This window comes from Trichosurus vulpecula, chromosome 1 (genome assembly GCF_011100635.1).
Source record: "Trichosurus vulpecula isolate mTriVul1 chromosome 1, mTriVul1.pri, whole genome shotgun sequence".
Lineage (NCBI taxonomy): Eukaryota > Metazoa > Chordata > Mammalia > Diprotodontia > Phalangeridae > Trichosurus > Trichosurus vulpecula.
This window is the reverse complement of record NC_050573.1, coordinates 331,412,116-331,436,204: the sequence shown is the minus strand read 5'-3', so window position 1 is coordinate 331,436,204 and position 24,089 is coordinate 331,412,116. Positions and strand designations below refer to the sequence as shown.

Genomic DNA, 24,089 nt, shown 5'->3' with positions numbered 1-24,089 from the left:
GACTTTGCATAGCCCTGCCTCACTTGAATCCAATTCATTTGCAGATCAAGACATAACCCTCCTGATGTCATTGGTCATCTTTGGGACAAAGGACAAACAATAACAATATTGTCTCTACTTCTCTGTGTGTAAATTTCTAGGACACAATGCTCCATTTTTCATTTCTGTGCTATTTTCTGTACCTTCATTTTACTCCCTATCTCTTATAATTCTGTGATGCCTTTAAAGGTCAACTCAAATGATATCTATGAGCTCTTTGCTTATCTTTCTAGCTGATAATGCTATCTTCCTCACAAATTACGCATTTAATATTTATACACACATATTGTCTCTCCAATACATGTAAGCTTCTTGCAGGCAAAAATTACTTATTTTTTGTCCTTGTATATCTAAAAACTAGCACAGTGTCAGTTATACAGTAGATGACACAAAATGCATTTTGATTGATTTGCAAGCTGAGTGTAGAAACTATGTAAGTGTGGGAAACAATAGGAGGAATTCTGTTTCCACAGGATTAAAAGCACTCCTCCTAGCTTTGACCTAGAGCAGAATGTAAGTCAAAGGCTCTAATCAGAACTGTGACCTGGCAGAAAGAGGCTTCTGGTCAGGTAAAAGGTTAGAAGCTTGTGCTCATGCTTAATGAGCTGTTTGAGTGGGGCATGACATGGCTAGTTCAGGAGGTTGCTGGGCCAATGGAGAGCAAGGGGGAAAATTCAAATTGGGAACAGCATAAAAGGCTGGCATTTGTCTGAACAAGCTGTACTCTCCATATGGGAGGTACCCAGTCACTAGGAATGTAGAATAATTGGCTAAAATAAAAATGAGAACTTTCCTGGCTTCACAATGACTATGGTTCTTTGTTTAGAGTAAGCACGTTTCTCACATAAGTGAGTAAGAAGATAACATGTAAATAACTAGATTTATTCAAAGTATTTGTTTAAAGTTTAAAATTATTTAACAGATTAATTGCTGATTAATGAATAATAAAATTTTGATGTGAAAAGCATCAGTCAAATACAAAGGAGTTGTGAGACAACTCAATCAAGAAATTATTTGTCTCAACAATGACTATCCATATACATCCCTTAGTATCAGCTAGATGGCTCAGTGTATATAGCATTGGGCCTGGACTCAGGAAGACTTGGGTCCAAATCCAGCCTCAGACATTTACGAGCTCTATGATGCTGGGCAAGTCACTTAACCTCTGTTTGCCTTAATCTACTGGAGAAGGAAATGGAAAACCACTCCAGTATCTTTGCCAAGAAAACCCCATGATAGTATTGGTGTTCTATGGTCCACAGGGTCATAGAAAGTCAGACATGATTGAATAACATATATTCCTTATGACCTGGATATTTTTAAATGCTGGTCATTTCTATTCAAAGAAGCTTTTTACCTGAAAATTATTTCTGGGTAATCTGTATCTTTTAATCAGCATTTTGGAGAGCTCAGGTTTATAAAGTTGATTCATTATTGAAGTTCCAATAAAGTCATGGGAGAACTGGATACTTGACCTTAAATATTTTTACCATTTCTCTATTGATTCTTTATGGTTTTCTGGAACCAGTACTGATTAGACAAAGAGGAAACCTCATCCTCCCTCCTTTCTTTAAGAGTTTCTTTAAGTAGATTTCTACTACAATGCCCTCTTTCTGTCTTGGTTTACTTGCAAGTTCATGTAGAAGATCAGCTCTCCTCTAGCTCCCTGGTCATTGAAATTTAAAGCTTTCTAGATACAAAAGTAGAACTTAACATTGCCATTCTCTTAGGCTTCTTTTCCCCTTAAAACTGAGATTTCATTCACTTCAAATCCTATTTGTTCCACATTACTGAAATTCTTGCATTTTTTCATCTTAACTTTAGAGCTAAGTTTGAATTACATTTATAATCTTCTCAATTGTTAGCAAAATTTTCACAAAATAACAGAATCTGAGAAGAAAGGAACCATGCTCAGTGCTATCCATCAAGTTCACAGTGGAGCAGAAATTTTATACCACATTCACAGTAAATGTTAACATAGCCTCGAATTGAATTTATTTTTTTTATTTTGCAATGGAGACCATTAGGATGTTAAGCTGAATATAATAACACTAGATTTAACTGATATAACTGTAAAGCCTTACATCTTAGTATAGAACCAGGGTGGGGAACCTGCTGCCTGCAGGCCATAGGTGGCCTTCTAGGTTGTTGGGTGTGGCCTTTTGACAAACGATTTTATTAAGGGGATTTGTTCTGTAAAGTTTATTAAGGGGATTTGTTCTGTGAAGTTTTTTAAGGGGATTTGTTGCAGGGCCACACTTTGAGGACCTAGAGGGCCACGTGTGGCCTCAAGGCTACAGGTTCCCCAGCCCTGGTACAGGACTACAGAAGTAGAAGAAGAAGAAGGATGGTTAAATCATAGGAATTCTGAAAGGCATATATGTGTTTTAGTGGATTAGGCACACCACAGTTTTATTAGGAAATCAAAAAAATTAGTGGGTGGGGCAAGGTTAAACTCTATTAGAAGAGTCATAGTGTCTTGGAATAGGAAGCAGGTATTCTTAGTATGCAAAACTGTGATCAGACTACATTAATTTCTGTGAGGCCTACATGTTATATAGGAGATTGATAAGCTGGAGAACACCACTAATATGGTAAAGGGCCTTGAGCTGATATCATGTGACCATCACTTGAAGGAACTACAGGAGCTCAGTTTGAAGATTAGACATGAAGATAGGAGTCGTGATGGCCAAGGTACTTGAACCTTGCTATAGAAGAGGGATTAGACTTTTTCTGCTTGGCCCGAAAGAGGGGAATTGGGATCACTGTGTGGAAGTTGCAAATTAACCAATTTAGCCTTAATGAAAGGAAAATCTTACTAGCTAGAATGAACTGCTCTGAAAGAAGCTTTCCCTTCACTGAAGTTCACATGTAAAAGAGGGTTGGACTTGACAGCCTCTGATATCCATTCCATCTTGTGTTTCATGTTCTTTCCTACCCCAACCCCATTAATTATTACTCTCTGCTTCATCCCCAGACTGCATAACAAATCAAGCTACAATGTTCCTCCATTCAATAGGACAAACTCTAATACTCAGAAGGGGCTAAGACCTTAGATATGGAAAACACATTACATATTATCCAGTCTAATCCTCTTATTTTATAGATGAGAAAACTTAGGTTCAAGAATGGAAAATGACTTGTCTATGTTTGTACAACATACCTAGACTTTGTTTTCAGGCAATTTTAACAAAGGTCATGAACATCTCTTTCCAAAGTTTAGGTCTGCCTTAATGGCAGGGTAATAGGTTGTTTAAGGTTTTTAAGACTACACATTAGACAAAGTAATTAATTAATGAATATTATTGAGTACAAGGTACTGTGGCAGGTAGTGAGGAAGATCTTCAGAAATGTGAAATAGATTTCCTGTACTCAAAAGGATTATAATCTAGAGGGGAAAGTAAGACATATATACCAAAAAAAAGTTTTATGCATTTTTTTCTAGGTCTAAATTATATGATCCTAATTTACAATAAAGTTAAAAAAAAGTTACTCCTGAACCACTAGCTCATGCCCTAAAATACACATAAGAATGCTCACAAAGTCCAAAAATCATTTTATATTCATTCCTCTTCGTAAAGTGTCTTTTACGTTACGAACTAAATAATATCTTAGTCTGATATTATACAGGGTGTCCCTAAAGTCTGGACACATAGGCAAAAATGCATATTTTGAAACATTTGGAATATTAACAGACCTTAGCCCCTTTGACTTCTTTTTCTTGGGTATGCTAAAAGAGAAGGTGTACTCAATGAAAATCACAGATGCAACACACTTGATTGAATTCATAAAGAGTGAATGTGCTAAAATTGATGGCAATGTGGAGTTATTGCATCAAATTCATGTGAATCTTACAAAGCGCATCAACCTTTGCATCACAAATGATGGAAATCATAATGAAGATGTTATTTGTTAATATTCCAATTAAATAAAATGTTGTGGAAAATTTAATTTGTTTCATTTCTTGAAAATATGCATTTTTGCCTATGTGTCCAGACTTTAGGAACACCCTGTATATGGTTGTTCTGCTAGTGCACAGAATAGGTGTCAAAAATATTTGTTAAATGAACAAAATAATAAAAAGAGAAGTCAAGTAAATTTATTTTCTCAGTAAAATAGCTAGGCCTCTAGTGGTAGGAAATATCTATGACAATTTTAAATGGACCTTTAATTTTTGCTAACACTATATTGACCAGAGGTACAGTCTTAAATTTCAGTTAAATCCAGCTGCAATGAGCCCTTCTGTTTCTTTAACTTGTCTTTAAGTTTCTGTCACCAGTACATATAAACAAAGAAGCAAAAACATTTATTGCTTCCTTAGCAATTGTTTGCTTTATGAGGAGCCGATTTTCATCTCATATAAGTTAAGCTCTAGGGGCACATTTGATGTCTAAAATATTCCTGTGCTTGAGATATCAGAGTCCTTGTTGTTTTATCATAATTTATTTAACCCATCAATTTTCATGGTGGAGATGGGACTTGAATTGGCCATTGAGGGATGGTTAGAATGTAGAAAGATTGAAAGGATAGAGGAGGGACATTTTAGGCAGTACAGACAGGCCTGAATAAAGGAATAAAGGTGAAAATACACATAATATTTTTGATGGCAATAAGTTAAAAAAAATATTTGCATGGAACAAATGCCTTACTTGGAGCAATGTAGGCAAGAATCATTGGTAAGTATGTGGGGGCCAGATTGTGAAGGACCTCAAATGCCAGGCTAAGGGATCTAGTCTATTTTCTGGGCATGAATGAGTCATATACTCTTGTTATAAAGAAACAAAATCAATAAAGTTTGAACAAGGCATGTGGAAGGACAAAATACTAAGCGAAATTTATTCTGGCGTGGTTTAAAGTACTTGAGAAGTCCTGGCTTCAGATCTTGACTCTGACATTTATTAGCTGTTCTCATGAGCCTATTAACTGTAAAACCACTTAATCTCTGTGTCTAAGGTTCCACATCTTTAAAATGGGGATAATTATACCTTATTAGCTGACTATTATGGGAGCATAGGCAATTACATAACCTCTCAGTGCCCCAAGCAACTCTCCAAAACTACAAGGTTTAGAACCCTTGTCAATCTGCATCAGTAAAGGGTGTCCGCTTGCAGGGAATTTCCTATGCCACTGAAAACACAGATCCAAATCCTAGCTTGTCCTCTCACTGCCCTCAGCCCCCACCACGAAAATATAACAAAAACAAAAATCAACTTCTGGAACCTACTTCAAATCACATAATATATATAAAGCACTGCATAAATATCATCTGTTATTATTACTAGAGAATTGGATCTGTGTATATGTTATCAAAAGAACTGCCAGATCAACATAATCTCAAACTTAGTTTGACTACTTAATTTGACTGTTCTGTACCCCATTAAAAACACATAAAGGCAGAACTAAATTGGTCCTGGAGATCAGTTAAAAAAAGAGGCTATGTCACCTAATAAATAGAAAGTTGGCTTCAGAGTCAAAAGACAGGTCCAAGTCCTGGCTCTGACATATTCAGACTGTGTGGCCTTGGACAAGTCACTTACCCTCACAGCGCTCCCAGGCAAACTTTAAGATTACATTGTAACAGCATTCTTTAGGAAGCTATTGCTTCCTATCTTCGTTGATAAACAGACTTTACTTACTGACCCTTCCCTTACTAATGGTGGGGAAAGTCAGTCAAGGAAATTTGTGCCAACAAATGTTTCCTCTGAGAACTTGGACTAATACCTAATTGATCTAGGACTGGGATACATATTAAATTCATTAACTAGTATCATCTTTATACTTCTTGACAATTGAGATGATTCAGTGTTTCAGGTTGGTGCTCGTAAGTTTATCATGGATGTTATTTTCTGTCACTGAATTTTAAAATTCTTATGAACTGCAAACCCTTCCATTTTCTAGCAAAGGCTGGCTCTTAGTCAACATTTTTTCACTATAATCTTTTTTTTTCCCCAGAAGGCACAGGTTCTTATCTTAGCTAATAAATTATCTTTCACCTTACAAATAGGACCTCCAATTAATGCCTTTGCTAATAGTATCTGCTCCCTGTTTCTAGTCATTAACCCAAGCTTGATAGGTGGCATAGACACAGTCTAAATTTGATATACTCCCTAGCAATCAGATTTAATGAGTCTCTTCAAACTCCTGACTTTTGGGAGCGACAATGGGATAAGGTTACGGGGGAGGAACAGAATCTACTCCCTCCGTTCCATCCCTCCACCTTTTTTTAATTTGCTGTAACTTTGGTTCCAAGGGAAGGAAGAGGATGAAAGAGCAAGTGAGGACAAAAAATTTATGTCCTTTTTACAAAGTCTCCAGCAAAGCTAGGTCCCACGGCTTTTGAACAAGGTTATGCCTTGGAAAATGACTTCAAATTTCATAAGTGAACGAGTTTCTTACTAACATTTCTTTTACTTCAATGCAGTTTAAATTTGTTTCCTGAATGAAAAAATACATAAACTGTGAGGGATGTTTTGTGGCTCTTCATACTGATACCTAAATGAGCCTGAGGTTTGCTAACTGCAGTTTAAATCCTTGCTTCCAAAAAGATCCATCTCCTTGCCAAGGCCACATATATCTATATTTAGATACAAGGTATTCATAAAAGGAAGGCACTAGGGATTCTGAAAGCAATCGATTCTTCATTCAACTACACATAGCTCTGTAGCACAAATTAGCTCCACAAAATCGACTTCTAAGGTCTCTTTCTCATTTTTACTCTGGCTAAAACACTGTACAGTGACTCAAAAGCACTAGGTATAAAGAAAAAAACTCTGAGAATCAGACCAGCCAGTAATTTTGAGTGTAAAAAATGGAAAAATCACACCTTTAAAACCTGTGAGTAGTAAAGTTTATTTCCAAAATCACCAAACTGGAATCTTACCTCACTTAGAGTGAAACAGCTCTTGCCAGTTTCATATTACTTTATAAGGCCTGTGAATGGGTTAATAATACAAAATATAAAAGGCCACAGAAAGTGGCAGTGGTATGATTAATTATTCTAGTCTCCCTATAAGGAATCCAACAAAGTATATGAAATCCAATATTCTGAATAATCAATAAACATTTATTAAGACCTTCCATGAAAGAGCAAAACCCAAAACAGATTATAAATATTAGTATCCATTTTTTACTTATGAATGCATGAAAGATCTGTAAATTTTGTAGTGTGGGGGTACTCCTACTGTCAGAACTCCTTGCATTAATGCAGATCAGGACTAATCTATGACTTGGTAAATGAGTATTATGAATTTGCTTGAGGGACATGTCATTATTAAGTAGAAAAATGTGCCTATTAAAATTAAAATATGAGCACTAATTAAACATTGATTACAAGCATTCACATACCAACATTGAGAGAAAATGCTATTTGAAGTAAGTTTCAAAGAAACATTAACATCTAGGTCCCAGTTGGTATTGAGGTCAAATTTCCTCTATTATTAGCTGTTTAACTTTTATCATCTGTCTAAAGAGATCTTTGCTTTCCTTCTTATACTACAGAAGACCCCAAGGTCCAGGTGGTTATTTAAATCATGATATCTGGGGAGGGCTTATAAATTTGCATTTTGAAACTTACAATTCAATGTTCCTCTTCTGTTAGTTCAAATTTATTACCTTCCTATGTCCCCATGATATCAGTTGCTGTTTTGCTTGTAGTAAGTATGAAACAAATATTTAACTGAAATGATAAGTTCGTGTCCTTTGTGATTCTAGGAAAGAATGTCTAACAAGTACATAGAAAGGATAAGGTTTTAAATAACTTTGTTCACTAAGTGCTGAAAATATATTGTGCCTTTTCATGTATTGAGTCATTTTTATTATATCTCATAATCTTAGATTTGGAAGGGCCTCAACCACTACCTAGAGCATGAGCCCTATCTATAGAATCCTCAACATGAAAATCCTCAGCATAAAAATAGCATTTACAAAAGAAAACTGCTCATTTTGCCTTTTTTCAGCAAAAGAGAAATATAAGAAGCATAAAACTAATGACTTACCTGTCCAGGCTTAGAATTTTCACAAACAACAATATCATACTCCTTGGCAAGCTCTGGTGGGTTGTCATTGACATCCAGAACTCGAATGCCAACTGCAACATGGCTCAGCAGGCTAGGATTGTCTGCAAAACACACAAAGAGGGATTTGTGGTTTTAATATACACATCTTAATGTCCTTATTAAAACAGATATTAACACTGGAGCTTGTCACCCACTCCAGGTGCTAAAACACAACACTGGTAAAAGACAACTTTATGGAGCTACTTTTTCCTGAGACTCATTAACACAAGGAAGAAAGAAAAATGAACACTAAAGCATAAAAGGAATGCTAAAATGATGTTTTGTCATATAAAGAAATTACATGTTATTAAGGAACTGAAGTGAGAGAAAATTGTCAGAATTCATTGTCTGCTGTCATAGTCTAAGGAAAAGATGAGCAATTGATTTGATCATTAATCCAAGACAAGCAGTATGATGCTTAAATAATAATAAAAAAAACACAAACAAATCATTGTCCTTAATCTTTAAAATGTGTGTTTCATGACTTTAAAAGGTAATCTTAAATATGTCCCAAGAAACAAAACGAATAGGCCTCAACTCTTTTAAACTGCTTAATAATATCTCATATTTATATATTTAGTTCATAAAGTGCTTCCCTCAGAACAGTCTTATGAGGTAATTAGGCCAAGTATATTATCCTTCCCCCCCTTATCCCTTTCTCTCTTCTCCATCCTCTCAGCAAAGTGGAATGGAATAATGGATAGAGAGCTAGCATAAGAGTCAAAAAGACTTGTGTTCAAGTTTTGCCTCTGACACATCTTGACCATGTGATCCTGGGCCTTTTCATGATCTCTAGGTATGGCACTTACAGAAAGAAAGCATTATATATTGAATAATTCTGGATTTGAAATAAGGAAGACATGGGTTCAAATATTGGTCTACTTACAACACTTACTACAGCTTACACACAACGTTGGGTGACCTTGGGCAAGTTACCTAAAACTTTCTGACTCAGTTTCCTCATCCTTAAAATGAAAACCAAGGTAGATGACCTCTGAGGTCCTTTACAGCTCTAGATCTATGATCCTAAAGCATTAAACCTTTGAGATCCTAACCTAACACTTTAACTTACCTAAAATTTGTTTATTAGTATAGTTTCCTCCCTTGAAAGAATGCTTTATATTAATGAAATTACAAGTGAGAGACACTTGTGGTAAGCAATGATGTAGAGATACATGTAAATGGAAAATGAGAATGTCCCCATTTATTGGTGAGGAAACTAAGGCTCTTAGATGCTAAGGGACAACCTCAGTCACATGTTTAATAAATGATATAGCCAAGGCTTCAAACCCAACTTTTCTGACACCAAGACAAGTATCGTTTCCACTACACCCACACTGCCTCTCAAGTCATACCCCAATACCACTTAAAAAACTTGTCAGTTGTGGAAGGCAGAATGGGTTAAGACTGAACCTTAAAAAAATCTATATATCTCCTGCACCTTTACCTAAATAAAATGTGCTACACTTAGTTGGCTCTTAATGACACTAGTCATCTGCCAAGACACAACAGGCACATTGTAGATAAACCATAGCCAACAGTGCAAAATGATATTTTGAACTCAGGAGTGAAACTGACATATATTCAGTGCTTTCTCTCTGCCTCTCTCTCTGTGTATCTCTCTGTGTGTGTCTCTTTCTGTGTGTCTCTCTGTCTGTCTGTCTGTCTGTGTCTGTCTGTGTCTGTCTGTCTGTCTGTCTCTCTCTCTCTCTCTCTCTGTCTATCTCTCTGTCTCTCTCTGTCTTTCTCTCTCTCTGTCTCTCTCCCTTTCTCTGTCTCTCTATCTTTGTCTCTCTCTCTCTCTCTCTCTCTCTCTCTCTCTCTCTCTCTCTCTCTCTCTCTCTCTCTCTCTCTCTCTCTCTTTCTCCCTCTGTCTTCTTATTTCTAGAGAGGCTAGGGATCTCATTGCTAAGATGTGGCAATTGGCTAAAGGAGTCACAAATGTGCAAATCATTTTTGCTAGATGTGTTACATTTGCTAGCATGTAGTATTGCCTATTATTTCTTATATTTTGGAAAATATTAGTGTTGTAAGGAGCCTTAAAATTAGCTAATCACTATTCATATTATAAAAATAGCTAGAATTTAGGTAGTACTTTAAGGACTGCAGAGCATTTTATACATGTGGTATGCACAACTGTGTGAAATAGATGCTACTCCTATTTTCATTCTACATACAAGGAAACTGAGGCTGAGAAAGGTTAAGTAAAATAAAAAAAGGTTAAACGACTTTTCTAAGGTTGCATAACTAGTAAGTGTCTGATCAGGATTTGAATTCACATCTTCTGAACCCTAGGCTCAGTACTCTATCTCCTGTACCACTTAACTGTCTTCATTAGATGCCATCATTTTAAAGATGGATAAGAAAATGAAACCCAGGGAAGTTAAGCAACCTGTCCAGAGTTACATAAAAGTTTAGTTGCAGAGCCAAGACTAAAGGCCAGGGCTCCTGACTCTTAGTCCTATGTTCTTGCCACATCATAAACTTTTCCAGAATGTGGTCACTATAGCATAGATCTATACTATGTAAGAAAGAAACACATCAAGTTTTGGGATATTTGATTGACACTGGAAAGATGGAGTGGCACTCTACTCTACCTTCTGTATATAAATTGGTACAGATTCCTTATTTCCAAATGCACATAGTGTTGAGTCAGGTAGGTGGAGCAGTGGCTAGAGCATAGGTCCTGCAGTCACAAAGACCTGAGTTCAAATCCTGCCTCAGACACTTATTAGCTGTATGTGACTGTGGCCAAAATTACTTAAGCCCATGGCCTACAACAACAAAGTACACAGCATCCATCTGGGAAAGGGCACAGCAGGGGAGGAATAGGATTCTCTGACTTAAATCTAGAGCTCTTTCTGCTTTCATGTACAATCTTTCCTTAATACTTTCACTACTTAACTGATAAGGCTGTTACAATACAATAAGATAATTTATGAAAATTAACCATAAAATAGTTTTTATAGCCACCAAGTGGTACATAAATGTATTATTATTATTAGTAGTAGTAGTAGATGCACATTGTTAATAGGTAGATAAAAGTCCTATCCTCCCCTAGATGACTATTAATTACCAAGGCGGGGAAGATTTTCTGCTTTTGCCTGGCAGGGAAAGAATGAGCTGGGCAAAGCATTAATAAAAACATTTCCTTTAATATATTCCTGCATAAATTGTGTCTTTCCAATATTTCTAGTGCTTTTCCCCTCTAAGAGTGATTAATGAAAAATATGCAAAAGACGGCAGCAATACAAACTATCCTCATTCCTATCCATAGTACAACTTTCTTAGTAAACAAAAATTGTTTTAATTTGTTCAGCAGATGTCTAATTCCCAGAGCATTGATACTCTAAACTTTGCTTCACATAGTCTTTCAAAAAAATGATAAATTAGAATAAACTTTATCATTTGTATATCCAGGTTCTTTTTCCCTTAGTGGGAGTTCCATTGCTTGAATTTTCTAAAATTCACAAAAAAAATTTAAAAAAATCTTAGATATCCATGAGATACTGGATTATGCAGAATATTAATTTAATAAATCAGTCACTTTGCATTGCTCGTATATGCTCTCAAAATCACAGCTGTTTCCCTGGAGGGTGTGTTGTTTTTGTTTTGTCATAGGACTTCTTTTGGTTCACTAGATTCTTTGATCATTCCGTAGCCTATGAATGAATTTCATTACACAGTATTTGAGTTTGCAACACTTAAAGGAAATTGGACTCTCTGGAATAGTTCCTTTTGGACTAAATTAAAACATTTTCAAAAAATTAACAATATTAGTTATTGAATAAGCCTAAAATTTTTACCTAAGCCAAATAGCAGAAATAAAATTTTGGAGCATACAATGAAATGAAACTTGAAACTTAATTGCATAGACAATTATGTTAGCTTTAAAGGAGAGTCTTGTAAATAATTTACTTCTTTCCAAAATCTTGAACCTGAAAAGTAGGCTTAATTTGCAATAGGAATTAGTAAAATCAAAATCATTATGATAATCATTAGTAACACATTCCTGTAGTACCTTAAGTTTACAAATTGCTTTCTTTGCCATCACTGTGATAAATAGTTAGGTGGAGTATTGGTCTAATTGTCATTTTGAACACACAAACCCCTTAACTCTTAGGTATACCTTTAGGATAAAACTTTTAGTTTTCAATGGTATCTTTAGAGATCATATAGCTTAAAGCTCTCATTTTATGAAGAAACAGGTCAAATGAGTGGAAATGAATTGTCCACAAGTGTAGAGCTAGGATAGGAACCCAGCTCTCCTCTTTTAAATCAATATCCCTTTCCATCACTCAATATTCTTCTTTAACTCCTCTTTAGTGCAGCTAGATGATTCAGTGGATAGAGTAGCAGGCATGGAGTTAGGAAGCCTCATATTTCTGAGTTCAAATCTGGCCTCAGATACATCCTTGCCATGTGAACCTGGACACGTCACTTTACCCTATTTGCCTCAGTTTCTTCATCTATAAAAATGGGCTGGAGAAGGAAATGACAAACCACTTCAGTAGCTTTGCCAGGAGATCCTCAAATGGGATCACAAAGAATAGGGCACAACTGAAATGACTGAACAATAACAAATACCATTTTATTGTTCCCACATATATTACCTCAAAATTATTCAATTTTGTTAATATTGATTATACATTTCTAATTGAAGATGATTCATAAGACAAGATACAAACTGGAGATGGCACCAAAAATTAATCTTACAAGTTTAATACCCTGATCTCTTTTTAAGAGGCTAAATAAATATAGTTTTGGATTTTTAGCAGGAAAATTGCTAACCAGTTAGGAAGCGAATTCACTTTGTGCTTTAAATTCCTATCTCTAAGATACATTTAAAGCAGCATGATCACCTACTGGAAGCTCCTATGGAATGTTTTAAAAGTTGCAGAAATATTATAACTCCTTTATTCACAAGACAATCAATACATTTGTGACTTATTTTTCACCCATCTTTGCCTCATAATAGCAGCCAAGACTTCTACTTCCAACATTCCTCTTAGAATAATGACTGGCCAGAATTAACAACTTTTGATTGACTTCGGGCCATTATTTCCTTGCAGTCAGTCATTACTCCTCCAGAAATGCCTAGATACTCTCAATAATTATTTGCTAAGTGTAACACAGGTTGGAAGCTTCAAAAGGTTAAGCTGTGCCTTTGATCTTAGAAATGGAAGAGTGGCTTTGATCTGTAAATTAGAACCATAAAAGTTGAAAGCACTTCACCTGTTTCTGAAGTGAATTACATTGGTACAAGTTCATGTTTTATCATTGATTACCAATGCAAACATATTCTTTCCTGTCTTCCTTCCTGCCTTCCTCTCTTATAGAATAATATTTGACATACATTATATGAGTGAATCGTTTCCTAATGGAAGTGAGAGTGTTTTTCAAAGGTTTTTTTTTTTACATTCATGTGTCCTTGTAACCTATTCATTCCAAATCACTGTGAACACTTGCATCTTCATTCACTGCAGATGCCCCAGAAGTCACGTCTGCCATCTGATACTATCCTCTTCTTTGAACTTATTTCCTTTAAATCCTTTATGATACTACCTGGAGCACTTCTAATAGAAGGGATCATGATCCTGTATAATCTTTCCCTTTCTCAGTGAACAATTTCACCACAAAACTGTATTTTAGAAACCTTCTGAGGGGAAAATCCTTATCCTGATGTTTAATAAATTTTGTAATTTATTTCTGACTGTTTTAATTTCCATTTCCAAATTTGGAGTGATGGTTTCAACTTCTTTTGTTCTCTATAATGTTTTGGGAAACAATCCTATTGCTTAGCTTCTATATTTTCGTGTTATCATGATTTTATTTACATTAATATAATGTGTTAAGGACACAAATGACATTTTTATGGATAAATCTACACTTAGAAATCTGTCAATATGTCTTAAACTGTTGTGAGTTTAATGTATAAGACAGCTGATCATTGAAACACCAGTGTCTAGGAATAATTATGGAACAATGCAAAATGATGAAAAGAAAGAAAAATTCAGGGCCCCAGAATCATAAATCTTTGCAATATTTTCATTGTAGTTTATGTATTAACTTTTCAAGTTTATTTTCAACATCTGATTTTTTACTACAATAGGGAAAGGTGATTTGTCTGGGAGCCAGGAAATCTGAGTTCAAGTCCCATCTCTACCATTTGGAAGCTGTATGACCTTGGCTAAGTAATTTCATTTCTCTTTCATCAGTTGTACAAGGAGGAAACAGGAGCAACTGATTCCAAATGGTTTCTTTTGAATCTGAAATTCCAAAATCCTATTAATTCAATATTGATGCATGCCAGGCAGTTAATTAATATTTGGTTTAATCAAAACTACCATGAACAGGTAGTTTTTTTTCTGTATTATAGGAAGGTTTCTAGACAAAAACTTTATAACTTTCAAAAATACATTCCCCATCTTATCCTTACATTCTGTAAGTTAGTGCCACAGAAATATCCCCCAACAGCGAATATGCTCAGAAAGACTTGTCTCATATAGAAGCGGTCCTAAATCAAGAAAATAGATCACATTTAAATGGTCTTTCTAGTTATGCTTCAGAATTATGAAGGCTCACATTTCCTTCTACATCTTGACTAGATAAACATTGTAGAGAATCATTTGTTTTGGGGAAGACTTCGTTGTGAGGGAACATTATGGTTATTATCAGAGCAACTGGATGAAAAATAAAGAATTCAGTCAAAGCAATTATTTGATATGAAAAGAAAAAAGAAACCCATTTTCTATAATTAAATTCTCTCACATTTATTTGTGTGTCATAAATTAAGTCAGATCAGTGGGAAAAATGTGGAAATAGCCATTTCATATTCTAGAGACCAAAATGAATCTCAAGGTCAATTTATTATTCATTTATTGATTCACTTGTTTATTTATTTATCTTGGCTTTGGCCACATGTTCTAAGGCCTGGTGTGGAAATAGAAACATTTTTGAGGAGGATTTTTTTCCATTTATTTGTAAGAGCAAGGAATTTGAACTTAATTTTTCCCTGTCTAGACCATTAAAGAAATTCCACATAATCTCAAGAACACAGACTTATGACATAATTCATATAAAGCAAAACTAGGTAATTTGCAATAATGTTTTGGATCACCTTCTTTGATAAAGAAATGTATTAGAAGTCTGATATAAAAAGAAGACAATAGATTATGTAGGGAGACATGCCTGGACATGTGGTAACAACAATGCTACTTGCCACTTCTGTGGCTGTGTAAGACCAAGGACACCAGCACACAGGAGGGCTACTAGCACAGGTTCTTTGATCTGCTTTTCTAAGGAAAGCAACTTTAAGGGGTTAACAATCTTACTTTAGTTAAACATATATATACCATTCACTTGGTTCAGGGGGAAAAGCCAGCACCCTGGACTTCAGAGAAAATACAAACAGAAATTACAAGCAGAAATTATATAAAGAGAGCAAATAACACAAACCAGTCTATCCATAGCAATACATATGTAGTTACCAGAGAGAGAAGCAACAACACCTGGGTTTCTCAAAGCCAGGGGGGCTTTGACCCAGAGTCTTCTCTGGTCAAATCACATGACACTCTTCCAGTGAGTGAGAGCCCCAAAACAAACCTCCAACTTCAGATCATATATACACTTCTCATGGCCCTGGGACTTAGCACCTACTTAGCAAAAGGGTGTGGGGCCTGGGGCCTGGGGCTGTCTTGTTTCTTAAGCAGGGGTCAAAGACTCTTGATTCAATCAAAGATTCCCACTGTAACAAAGGCAAGATTCATCAAAGGTACCTGATTAAATCAGTGCTGAGAAGCTTTCCAGAACAAAAGACAACAAAAAGTCTCACTTTGCTTGCCATTACATTTGAAAGGCAGTACTCATTAAAGGTACTTGACTGCCTTAATGCTGAGAAGCACTCCTAAACAAAAAACAAAGGCAAAAAAAAGTACCTAAAACAAAGGTGCTTGCCATCAACACATGTTCAGAAAATATACAGCTACCAACCCTACCAGAGACATGAAGATTTATCCTTGTGCAATCTTACCTAATAAGATCATGAAATCTGGATGGGCAGTGGACAAATAAAGCTGAACAATACATATCCTAAGTGGAAAATGGAGATGCATATCTCATGTTAATGGAGAAAAAAAATAAAAGAATATGTGTGCTCGTAGCATGATGTAGACACATTGAAAGGTATCTTATCTGGAACATAATGACGTATAAAGTGGGGCCATCAAATTATTTCAACTTGCCTAATGTGAGCAATAAAATGCTGGAATCTTAACCAAGTACTTTAACCAGGCAGGGACAAATGCAATCAAATCAAGTAAAGACATTCCCACTAAATTTGAAAAAGACACTTATCAATTTAGATGTTGAGCAGGAAGAGTATTCACATTGGCTGAGAATCTAAGGGTGTCAGAATCTGCTTTGGAACTGAAGGAAAAATTGGATGAAGATTCATAGCTCCACATGGAGCACAACAAAGAAGCTACACAATGTTTGTGGGGAACTTCTTGAGCACATCCACAAAGTGTAGAAAAGAACTCCCAACAACCAAAAGCTATGGATTAATTTTGCATATGCATCGCATGCTAACTAAGCTTAAATTCACTTTCCCCTTGACTCTATATCTATTTGCGGGAAAACATATCACAGAATTTTGGGAAGTAGCGTTTGCATCAACAGTACCATCTGTATTGCTCCAGCAAATTACCCATTTGTCAAGCTTATCCAGTCTGGTTGACTGAATGATGCAAATTAATAATTATGATGGGAAACACACAGGTGGAGGGCCTCTGAGAAAGTGTGCTACAAAGACAACTCCCTAACTCCTAAAGGCTACCTCTGAATCACTAAGGAATGTGGTAGCCCTGTTCTGGGGACCTAGTTCATTAGGGTAAGTGGGAATTGGAACAGCAGCCTCAGAACATGAGGTCACAGCATTTGAAAAAGTAATACTGATCAGGTAAAACCAATTATGTTTCCTCAAACCTTTGGGCTTTACTTATGACATAGTTCATACTCTAAGGCCCAGAGTTTGACACATACATAAAATTCAACAGGAGCAATAGCATATAAACAAAACGGAAGTGCCCAGGACTAGGGTTTGGAGTCCAGTCCTGGCTCAATAGCTGTGCAAAATTAGATAGGTTCCTTATCTTCTCTAGGACTCAACTTCCTCATCTACACAATGAGATGACTATATTATATAATCCCTAATTCCTTTTCAAATCTAAAATTTGATGATTGGAATTTGGATAAAACTTCTTGATTGTGTGGGCAGTCATACTTCGCAATGATTTGCACTGTTCAGGGGAAAAAAGTCATCATGTTATTTTATTAGCAGTATTTGGAACAATCAACATCTTCTGGATGAACTTGCTATAAAAAATAAACTATGAAATTTTCATATGCCTGTTGAAGTCCCTCCATGAACTAAAGAAAATTCAGGAATGCAAACATACTTTCTGGAAGTCAAATTAAATAGATCAAAATAATTTCACTGACAATAACAAAACTAATTTCTAGCCACTGGAGGCACTTAAAGCCACCCACTCTGTGCAAATGGATATTTGCTTTGTTATATGCAGGTGCTACCAAAACCTAATTTTCTGATTACAGGGCAACAGGGAACAATTTCAGGAAATCTTCAAACTTTTGTTCATGTTGCATCACACAATATAACACAGAGAACAGAGGTAACTTTTTCCATCAAAGCACCTGACACACAATTTGTGTTCCTCTAATTACATTTCTCCAGTGAAATAAACTCATTTTGGACTCATCTGTGTGAAATAACCAAGACCTTGGGGAGTCCCCTGCTCCCTACCCCTTCCCTATATCTTTTGAAAAAAAAGCAAGTCAAATGGGGGATGTATTGGGATTCGGTTTAGTAAGCTGGCTGTAAAAGTAAAGGCATTTAGATGGGGGTGGTGATTGAAATTGAAATCAGGGAAGTAGTTGAGTAAGCATAGAGGGATGGAAAACTGAAAGGCAACAATTTCAGCAAATATTTATTCAGTACCTAAAATGTACAGAGGTATTGGGATAGGCACTAAAGTGATTGAATAATTCCAGACCCCAAAATGCTAGCAGATAGTTCTCAGGGGAGTCCATATTGTTTGGTCCTTAAGTTGAAGGATGAGTGTCTTACTTTTTTGCCCCACATTTAACATTAAACAAAGGATGCGTTTTGATTTAAATCTCCTTTCCCCTCTTACTTCCCCCCTTCCTGGTATTTTCTCACAAAATCCACATTTAGTGTACACCTAAGAAGCATGAATACACACATACATCCTCTCTCTCACACACACACACACACACACACACACACACATTGTGACACTATAGGGTATGTTTTGGTCTTTATAGCTCTGATCACTAAAAGACAAGTCTGACCAATGGAATGGTCATGCAATTAATCAAAACCTGTACCACACAGAATAGACTGAAGTAGTCATTGAGTTAAATTGGATGCTGCCAGCAGGCACTAAGGCCTTAATGAAATAGCGTGGTCCAAATAGATTTTCATTAAAGTTTACAATAATGAAAATAAACACAATTCTAATGGGAAAAGTTATCAACTGCGCTGCTAAGAGAGAAAAATTCAGATAATGTTCAGAAAACCCACATTGATGATTAATATTATTGATGTTTAGTTGTTTCAAAACAATTACAATTGGAAGACTTCCCTCAGTACCCTGAAGACATACTTCTTTCTTATATGAATTTCTCTCTATATTCTCCCAATGTGGCTTTAAAATCTTAGTTAATGCTCATTCTTTCTCTGCACCTGTTTGTGATTAGGACTAAATTATGTGTTAGTGCATGTTACATTGAAATGATATTTTTCATAGATACTGTAAACCACCCTGAGGTGGTGATATCTGAGGTGTTTTTTTTATTATAGGCTATAAAAAACAAGATTTTACTATTTACTTTACAATTTTATTTGGTAGAAATGCATTTGCTCAATTCCCCAAATAGGCACTGTATAAAAATAAAAGTCAATTATCTGCCCTTGTAAGTATATTTGCTAAGACATTTGCCTACATATTTTCACTTTTATCTTTCTGTCTGAAGTATACACATTCCCATGGGTAGTAAGTCTATGCAATATTTTAGATTGCAGTATATGTATGGATATATGTGTGTATATACATATATATAAATGATGAAGCAAATATTTTCCAATCACATTATGTTATTTGTTCCAAGGAAGGAAAGAGGAAACAATTTTTTATTAATTGACATAATGGGAGTTAGATGTCAGATGAGCCAAAAAAGTAAATTCCAAAGTTTCTCATTAGATAATCTTGCCATATGTTTCAGCTTCATTCCGGAATACATCTCTCCCCTCAGCTATAGGTTGAACCCATATCGCAAAACTCTCATAAGGAAATTTAAGTTGGATTTGCTACACTCCCTTCTTGCCTCATCCTAAGCAAGATTCCTATCTATGGCTCAGTACCTAGAATGATGTATATACTTCAGTTATTTTGACAACTTAAAAAATTGAATTGACCTTATGACTACATACATTAATCACCTATTATTAGGAATTAAGTGGGATCTGTTAAAAATACATTAGATTCAGAAGTTCATATTCAACATAGTTCGAGTTGATGCTACATTATTACATGCTTGAGAATATAAGAAATGAATATTTAGTCAGAAAAATCACTCTACTGGCATGGTGCTCCATATCTAATAGAAACATCAAGGGAGTTTATGGCAGTAACCATCCATGTTACCATTCTCTAAGGTGGAAAACACCTTAATTTTCTTTTAATGACCTATAGATTTACTGTATCATTCAAGAATTAATCTAAAGCTTTCTTAAGTTGAAGAGAAGTGTTGATGATCCCATGTGCTTGGAAATGATGAACAATTTGTACTCCCTCAGTTTTGTGTAAATTATTTCTCCCTCTCCTTTTTTGCCATAAATTACTTCACTGAATCATCACAAGGACCCATTTGGTTTTAGTATTTTTTTTAGCATTTTTTCCAACCTCTATGAAAATGAGGAGTTGGAGGTAATGATTTCCAAGGTCCTTTCCAGTTCTAAATCCTATTATCTACTACATTCCTGTTCATCCTATGATTAATTATTAGTCGTTACTTTTCAAATACATTTTGAGACAATCTCTGGTATCTAGTCTTTACTTTGAACACAGAAGAAGATTTGCAACATGCTCCCTAAATGGAGAGATTGTCTCCCTCAGCTTTTTCATCTTATTATTCCTCAGGTTAATATATGATCCCTTAGGTTAATATATGATCAATAAGTCACTAACAGTCATGATTTCACTGTATGGTCTCTGGGTCCTGCAGGGATTAGAAAAACAGACTGTCTTAAGATTACACATCCTGTTGGAAGAACCTAAGTAAAGTGCTGTGCCTGTCCCACTGAATGGTCAAGCAGATGTAATTGCTGGCTCTGTCCTCCTCTAGGCCTTGTTTTCTTTTGGGGCTCCATGGACAAAGAGGTAAGCACAGGTCATGTTCCCCCATGCTCTAGGATAGCATCCATGTTTGTGAGAAGTACTTAATCTTCTGTTCTCCAGCTAAGCACTGGGTTTTCTGTTAGGTCAGTCTACTTTGGGGACTAAAGTAGAGTTCTAGGACCAGGGGTGGGAGTTTTGGGGAATGATCATGCAAACAGCAGACAGGAGAATTGATACTGATATACTGCATGAATGTTTTTTTTTAATTGATGCAAAAACTATTTACCCTTTTCTGAAGCAGCGACTGTGATGTTGTACCATGGTGTTTCCTCTCTGTCAAGGACCTTTGCAGTCTTAATGGTTCCAGTGTTAACATCAATGGTGAAAAACCTATCATCCTCAGCATTGTGGTCAATGGAATATCTATAGAGAAATTGAAAAGTATTCATTAAGTTTCATAATTTACAATGTAGAAGCAAAGTATCTTATGAATAAGTAGGCAAAATTTAAAAATCCAAAGTATTTGAAAAATACATATTCAAAAGTTTAAAAAGAAATTTTTATTTCAGTTACTTTAGATTTGACTTTCTTAAAGTCATATTTTAAAATATTTGCTTTCTGATTTACATGGCATAATTTTTTTGAAGAAAAAATTTTTATGGAAATGGAATTTTTGCATAATCTATAACAGTACAATAGTTTAAAAGCATTTATTAGGCTGCTACTATTGGATTCCACTCTTCCTTTGCCCTTCTCTGAATGAGGGTTTATGTAAAGTCTCTGGCTCATTCCTTCCTGAAGCTGACCCTCTATAGTCTATGCCTCATACTTCCCACTCTCAGGTTGCTTTTTGACGGGTCTGGGTCCATTTCCCCATCTACTCCCACCTCCAGCTTTGGACCTCTTGTTCCTAGAAGTACATCATAGCCATCTGCTTGGTCCCTGGACCTATACCTTTCTGAATTTCTGGTGTCTGACCTCAAGAGTAATTACCACTTATCCATTTGGACCACAAGCCTTTCTTTCTGAGTCTGTTAATCACTAGCTAATCTCTAGTGCATGGAGATCTCTAGCTCCTCCAGCAGTGGGCAGAAACACATATTCCCAACACTGTACTTGATGTTTTATGGGCAACTATGGAGTTATTTCCCACAATTTACAATTTTTATGAGAGAAAATATATTTGTGCATTGAAAAAGCTAATAACAATGTAATGTTGTACATAAATCCTCAACTGTGAGTTCTAGAAGACAAATAGAATGGACGATTTGTAGAAATATCACAGAAGAGGTAGAACTTGAGTTGAAATTTGCAGAATTAAAAAAAAGAGAGAGAATTCTGAGAAGCCAAGAGTAGTGGAGTTTATCTCAGGCAAGGGAAAAAGCAGGAATTCTTTGGTATGGAGTTATAAAAGGGGAATAAGCATCCATGCCTTATTTGCTTGTATAGCACTTCAGTTCTTGGAATGGTTTGTGGTTTCATTAATGTAGTAATGCAGGAATTCACTACCAATGCACATTTCAACAACTGCTTGCTTGCCTCTTGTCTCTGTGACTCATCTATTTTTTTATCCAAATGGGACAATACATATTAGGTTATATGCTTGCTCCACTGTTATAGATTGAAACCTTTTTTATCCTTTTTAAACTTAATTACTAGTCCTAGATAGTCATCTCAAGCTCACAGAGGTTAAAAGGCACATCCATGATCAAACAGCATTAGAAGCAGGATATGAACCCAGGTGTTCCTAACTCGAAGTCCAACACTCTGAACCACCACACCACACTGCCCCCTCTCTGCTGGAGATGTTCATCTTGTTCTTTGGTATTTTAAGGATGTTAATGTAACCACTTAAGTTGCCATCTCTTTCTCACTAAGTGATTAATCTCCCTCCCTTTCTAGTTATACATTTCCCCAATTTTATTTCTGATCCTTTCCCCACTAAAGTCAATACTGACAACAGGCTACATTCATCAATATATTCAAAAGCAATACGTTATTTTCAACAGGAGATGCCCAAGAGAGTACAGACCAGGGACTGACTCACATACCAAGCAAAGTTACCATGTATATGATACTAGAGCCATGTATTTCCAGAGAGCGGATTTTGCATGACTTTCATACTACTACCAAGATATTTAAACACTAAACTAGGCTTGGCCTAATGGATTATTTTTTTTTTTGAGGCAATCAGGAGTTCAGTGACTTGCCCAGAGTCACACAGCTAGTAAGTGTCTGAGGACAGAGTTGAACTCAGGTCCTCCTGACTTCAGGTCTGGTTCTCCATCCATTGCATCACCTACTTGTCCCCAATGGATTTTTTTTTGAAATTAATTTTTAATTTATGGAATAAAACAACATTTTCATAACATAGTATAATTAAAAAAAGATGATTGCAAATGAAACTTGAAATTTATGTATAACTTGCTATTCCTTTTAAATATATAATGAACTTGTCATGTAAATTTCTTTTTTTCCCCTTTTTTCCCTTCCCCAACACCTCCACCCCATAGATGGCCACCATTAGAAAAAATAAACTCAGATTTAAATAATTGGAGAAATATTAATTGTTCATGGGTAGTCAGGGCCAATATAATACAATCTTTATGGATTTCTGATTGAAGAACAAGACAATTTTTGAGCCAGTCAGTCAATAAAAGTTTATTAAATGCCTAACATATTTGGATTAATGTGCAAAGTAATGAGAATACAAAGAAAGGTAAAAGATAGTCCTTGCTATCAAGAAGTTCCCAGTTTAGTGGGAGAGAAACATATGCAAACAGAATAATTGGAAATAATCAACAGAGGCACTTCAAGGAGGATTTGGGGGAAAATACTTCCTTTAGAAGATGAAATTTTAGGTGGCACTTTAAAGAAATCAGGAGACCCAGAATGCAGAGATGAAGAGTACAATGAAAATTATGGGTGTCATTTCTCTCTCCCCAGATGCCTCAGTGTACTTCTAATTCCCTTTGGGCCTCTGCAAAGTGGATTTTGCCCATGCCGATCTTAGCACTGATGACTAAATAAAGTTTAGGAATGAAATGTGCTTTCCATTTTAATTGTGGGAAAAAAAGAAAGTAAAGGCTGATACAATGGTAATTATACATCCTTAGATAAACCTTGATTTTTTCTTTTCTCTTCTTCCCTGTGGAGGTATGTATCACTAATTCTACAATATGAAATTCTTCCATTCAGAATACTGATATTAGAAAAGCTGATTCATGCAGTTGCAATTGAATTTTACTTCAAGTAAAATTAAGTAGTTCTGCTTAACTGCCTTTATTTCTTGGATTGCTGCCTAGGAAGAAAAATGGGAACCTACAAAAGTGAAACCTGAGAAGCAAGAAGGGATTCAAAGCTAATATTGCTCAAAGTGTGATGTGTTCGAAGACAATTATTTATAATTAAGAAGTTGAATATTTCCATTAAATTGTTTACTTTGTTAGACTTGCTTCCAAATTTCTATGTGACAAATTGAAAGCACTCATTATTACTAGGAGCTACTTTTAAAATATTTTTCATGAAAATAAAATACAAAATAGTTTTCATTCTT

General features: G+C 35.6%; 1 protein-coding gene across 1 annotated transcript in view; it reads right to left on the bottom strand.

The window, feature by feature from the left end:
- The window catches only part of LOC118834448 (cadherin-18), a 156,429-nt gene that overhangs the window by 73,361 nt on the left and 58,979 nt on the right, over window positions 1-24,089 (bottom strand). The window contains exons 4-5 of the mRNA XM_036741898.1: window positions 20,820-20,956; window positions 8,034-8,155 (exon numbers count right to left, since the gene is read on the bottom strand). Coding sequence (XP_036597793.1) covers window positions 8,034-8,155; window positions 20,820-20,956 — 259 coding nt within the window. The remainder of the gene's footprint in view (window positions 1-8,033; window positions 8,156-20,819; window positions 20,957-24,089) is intronic.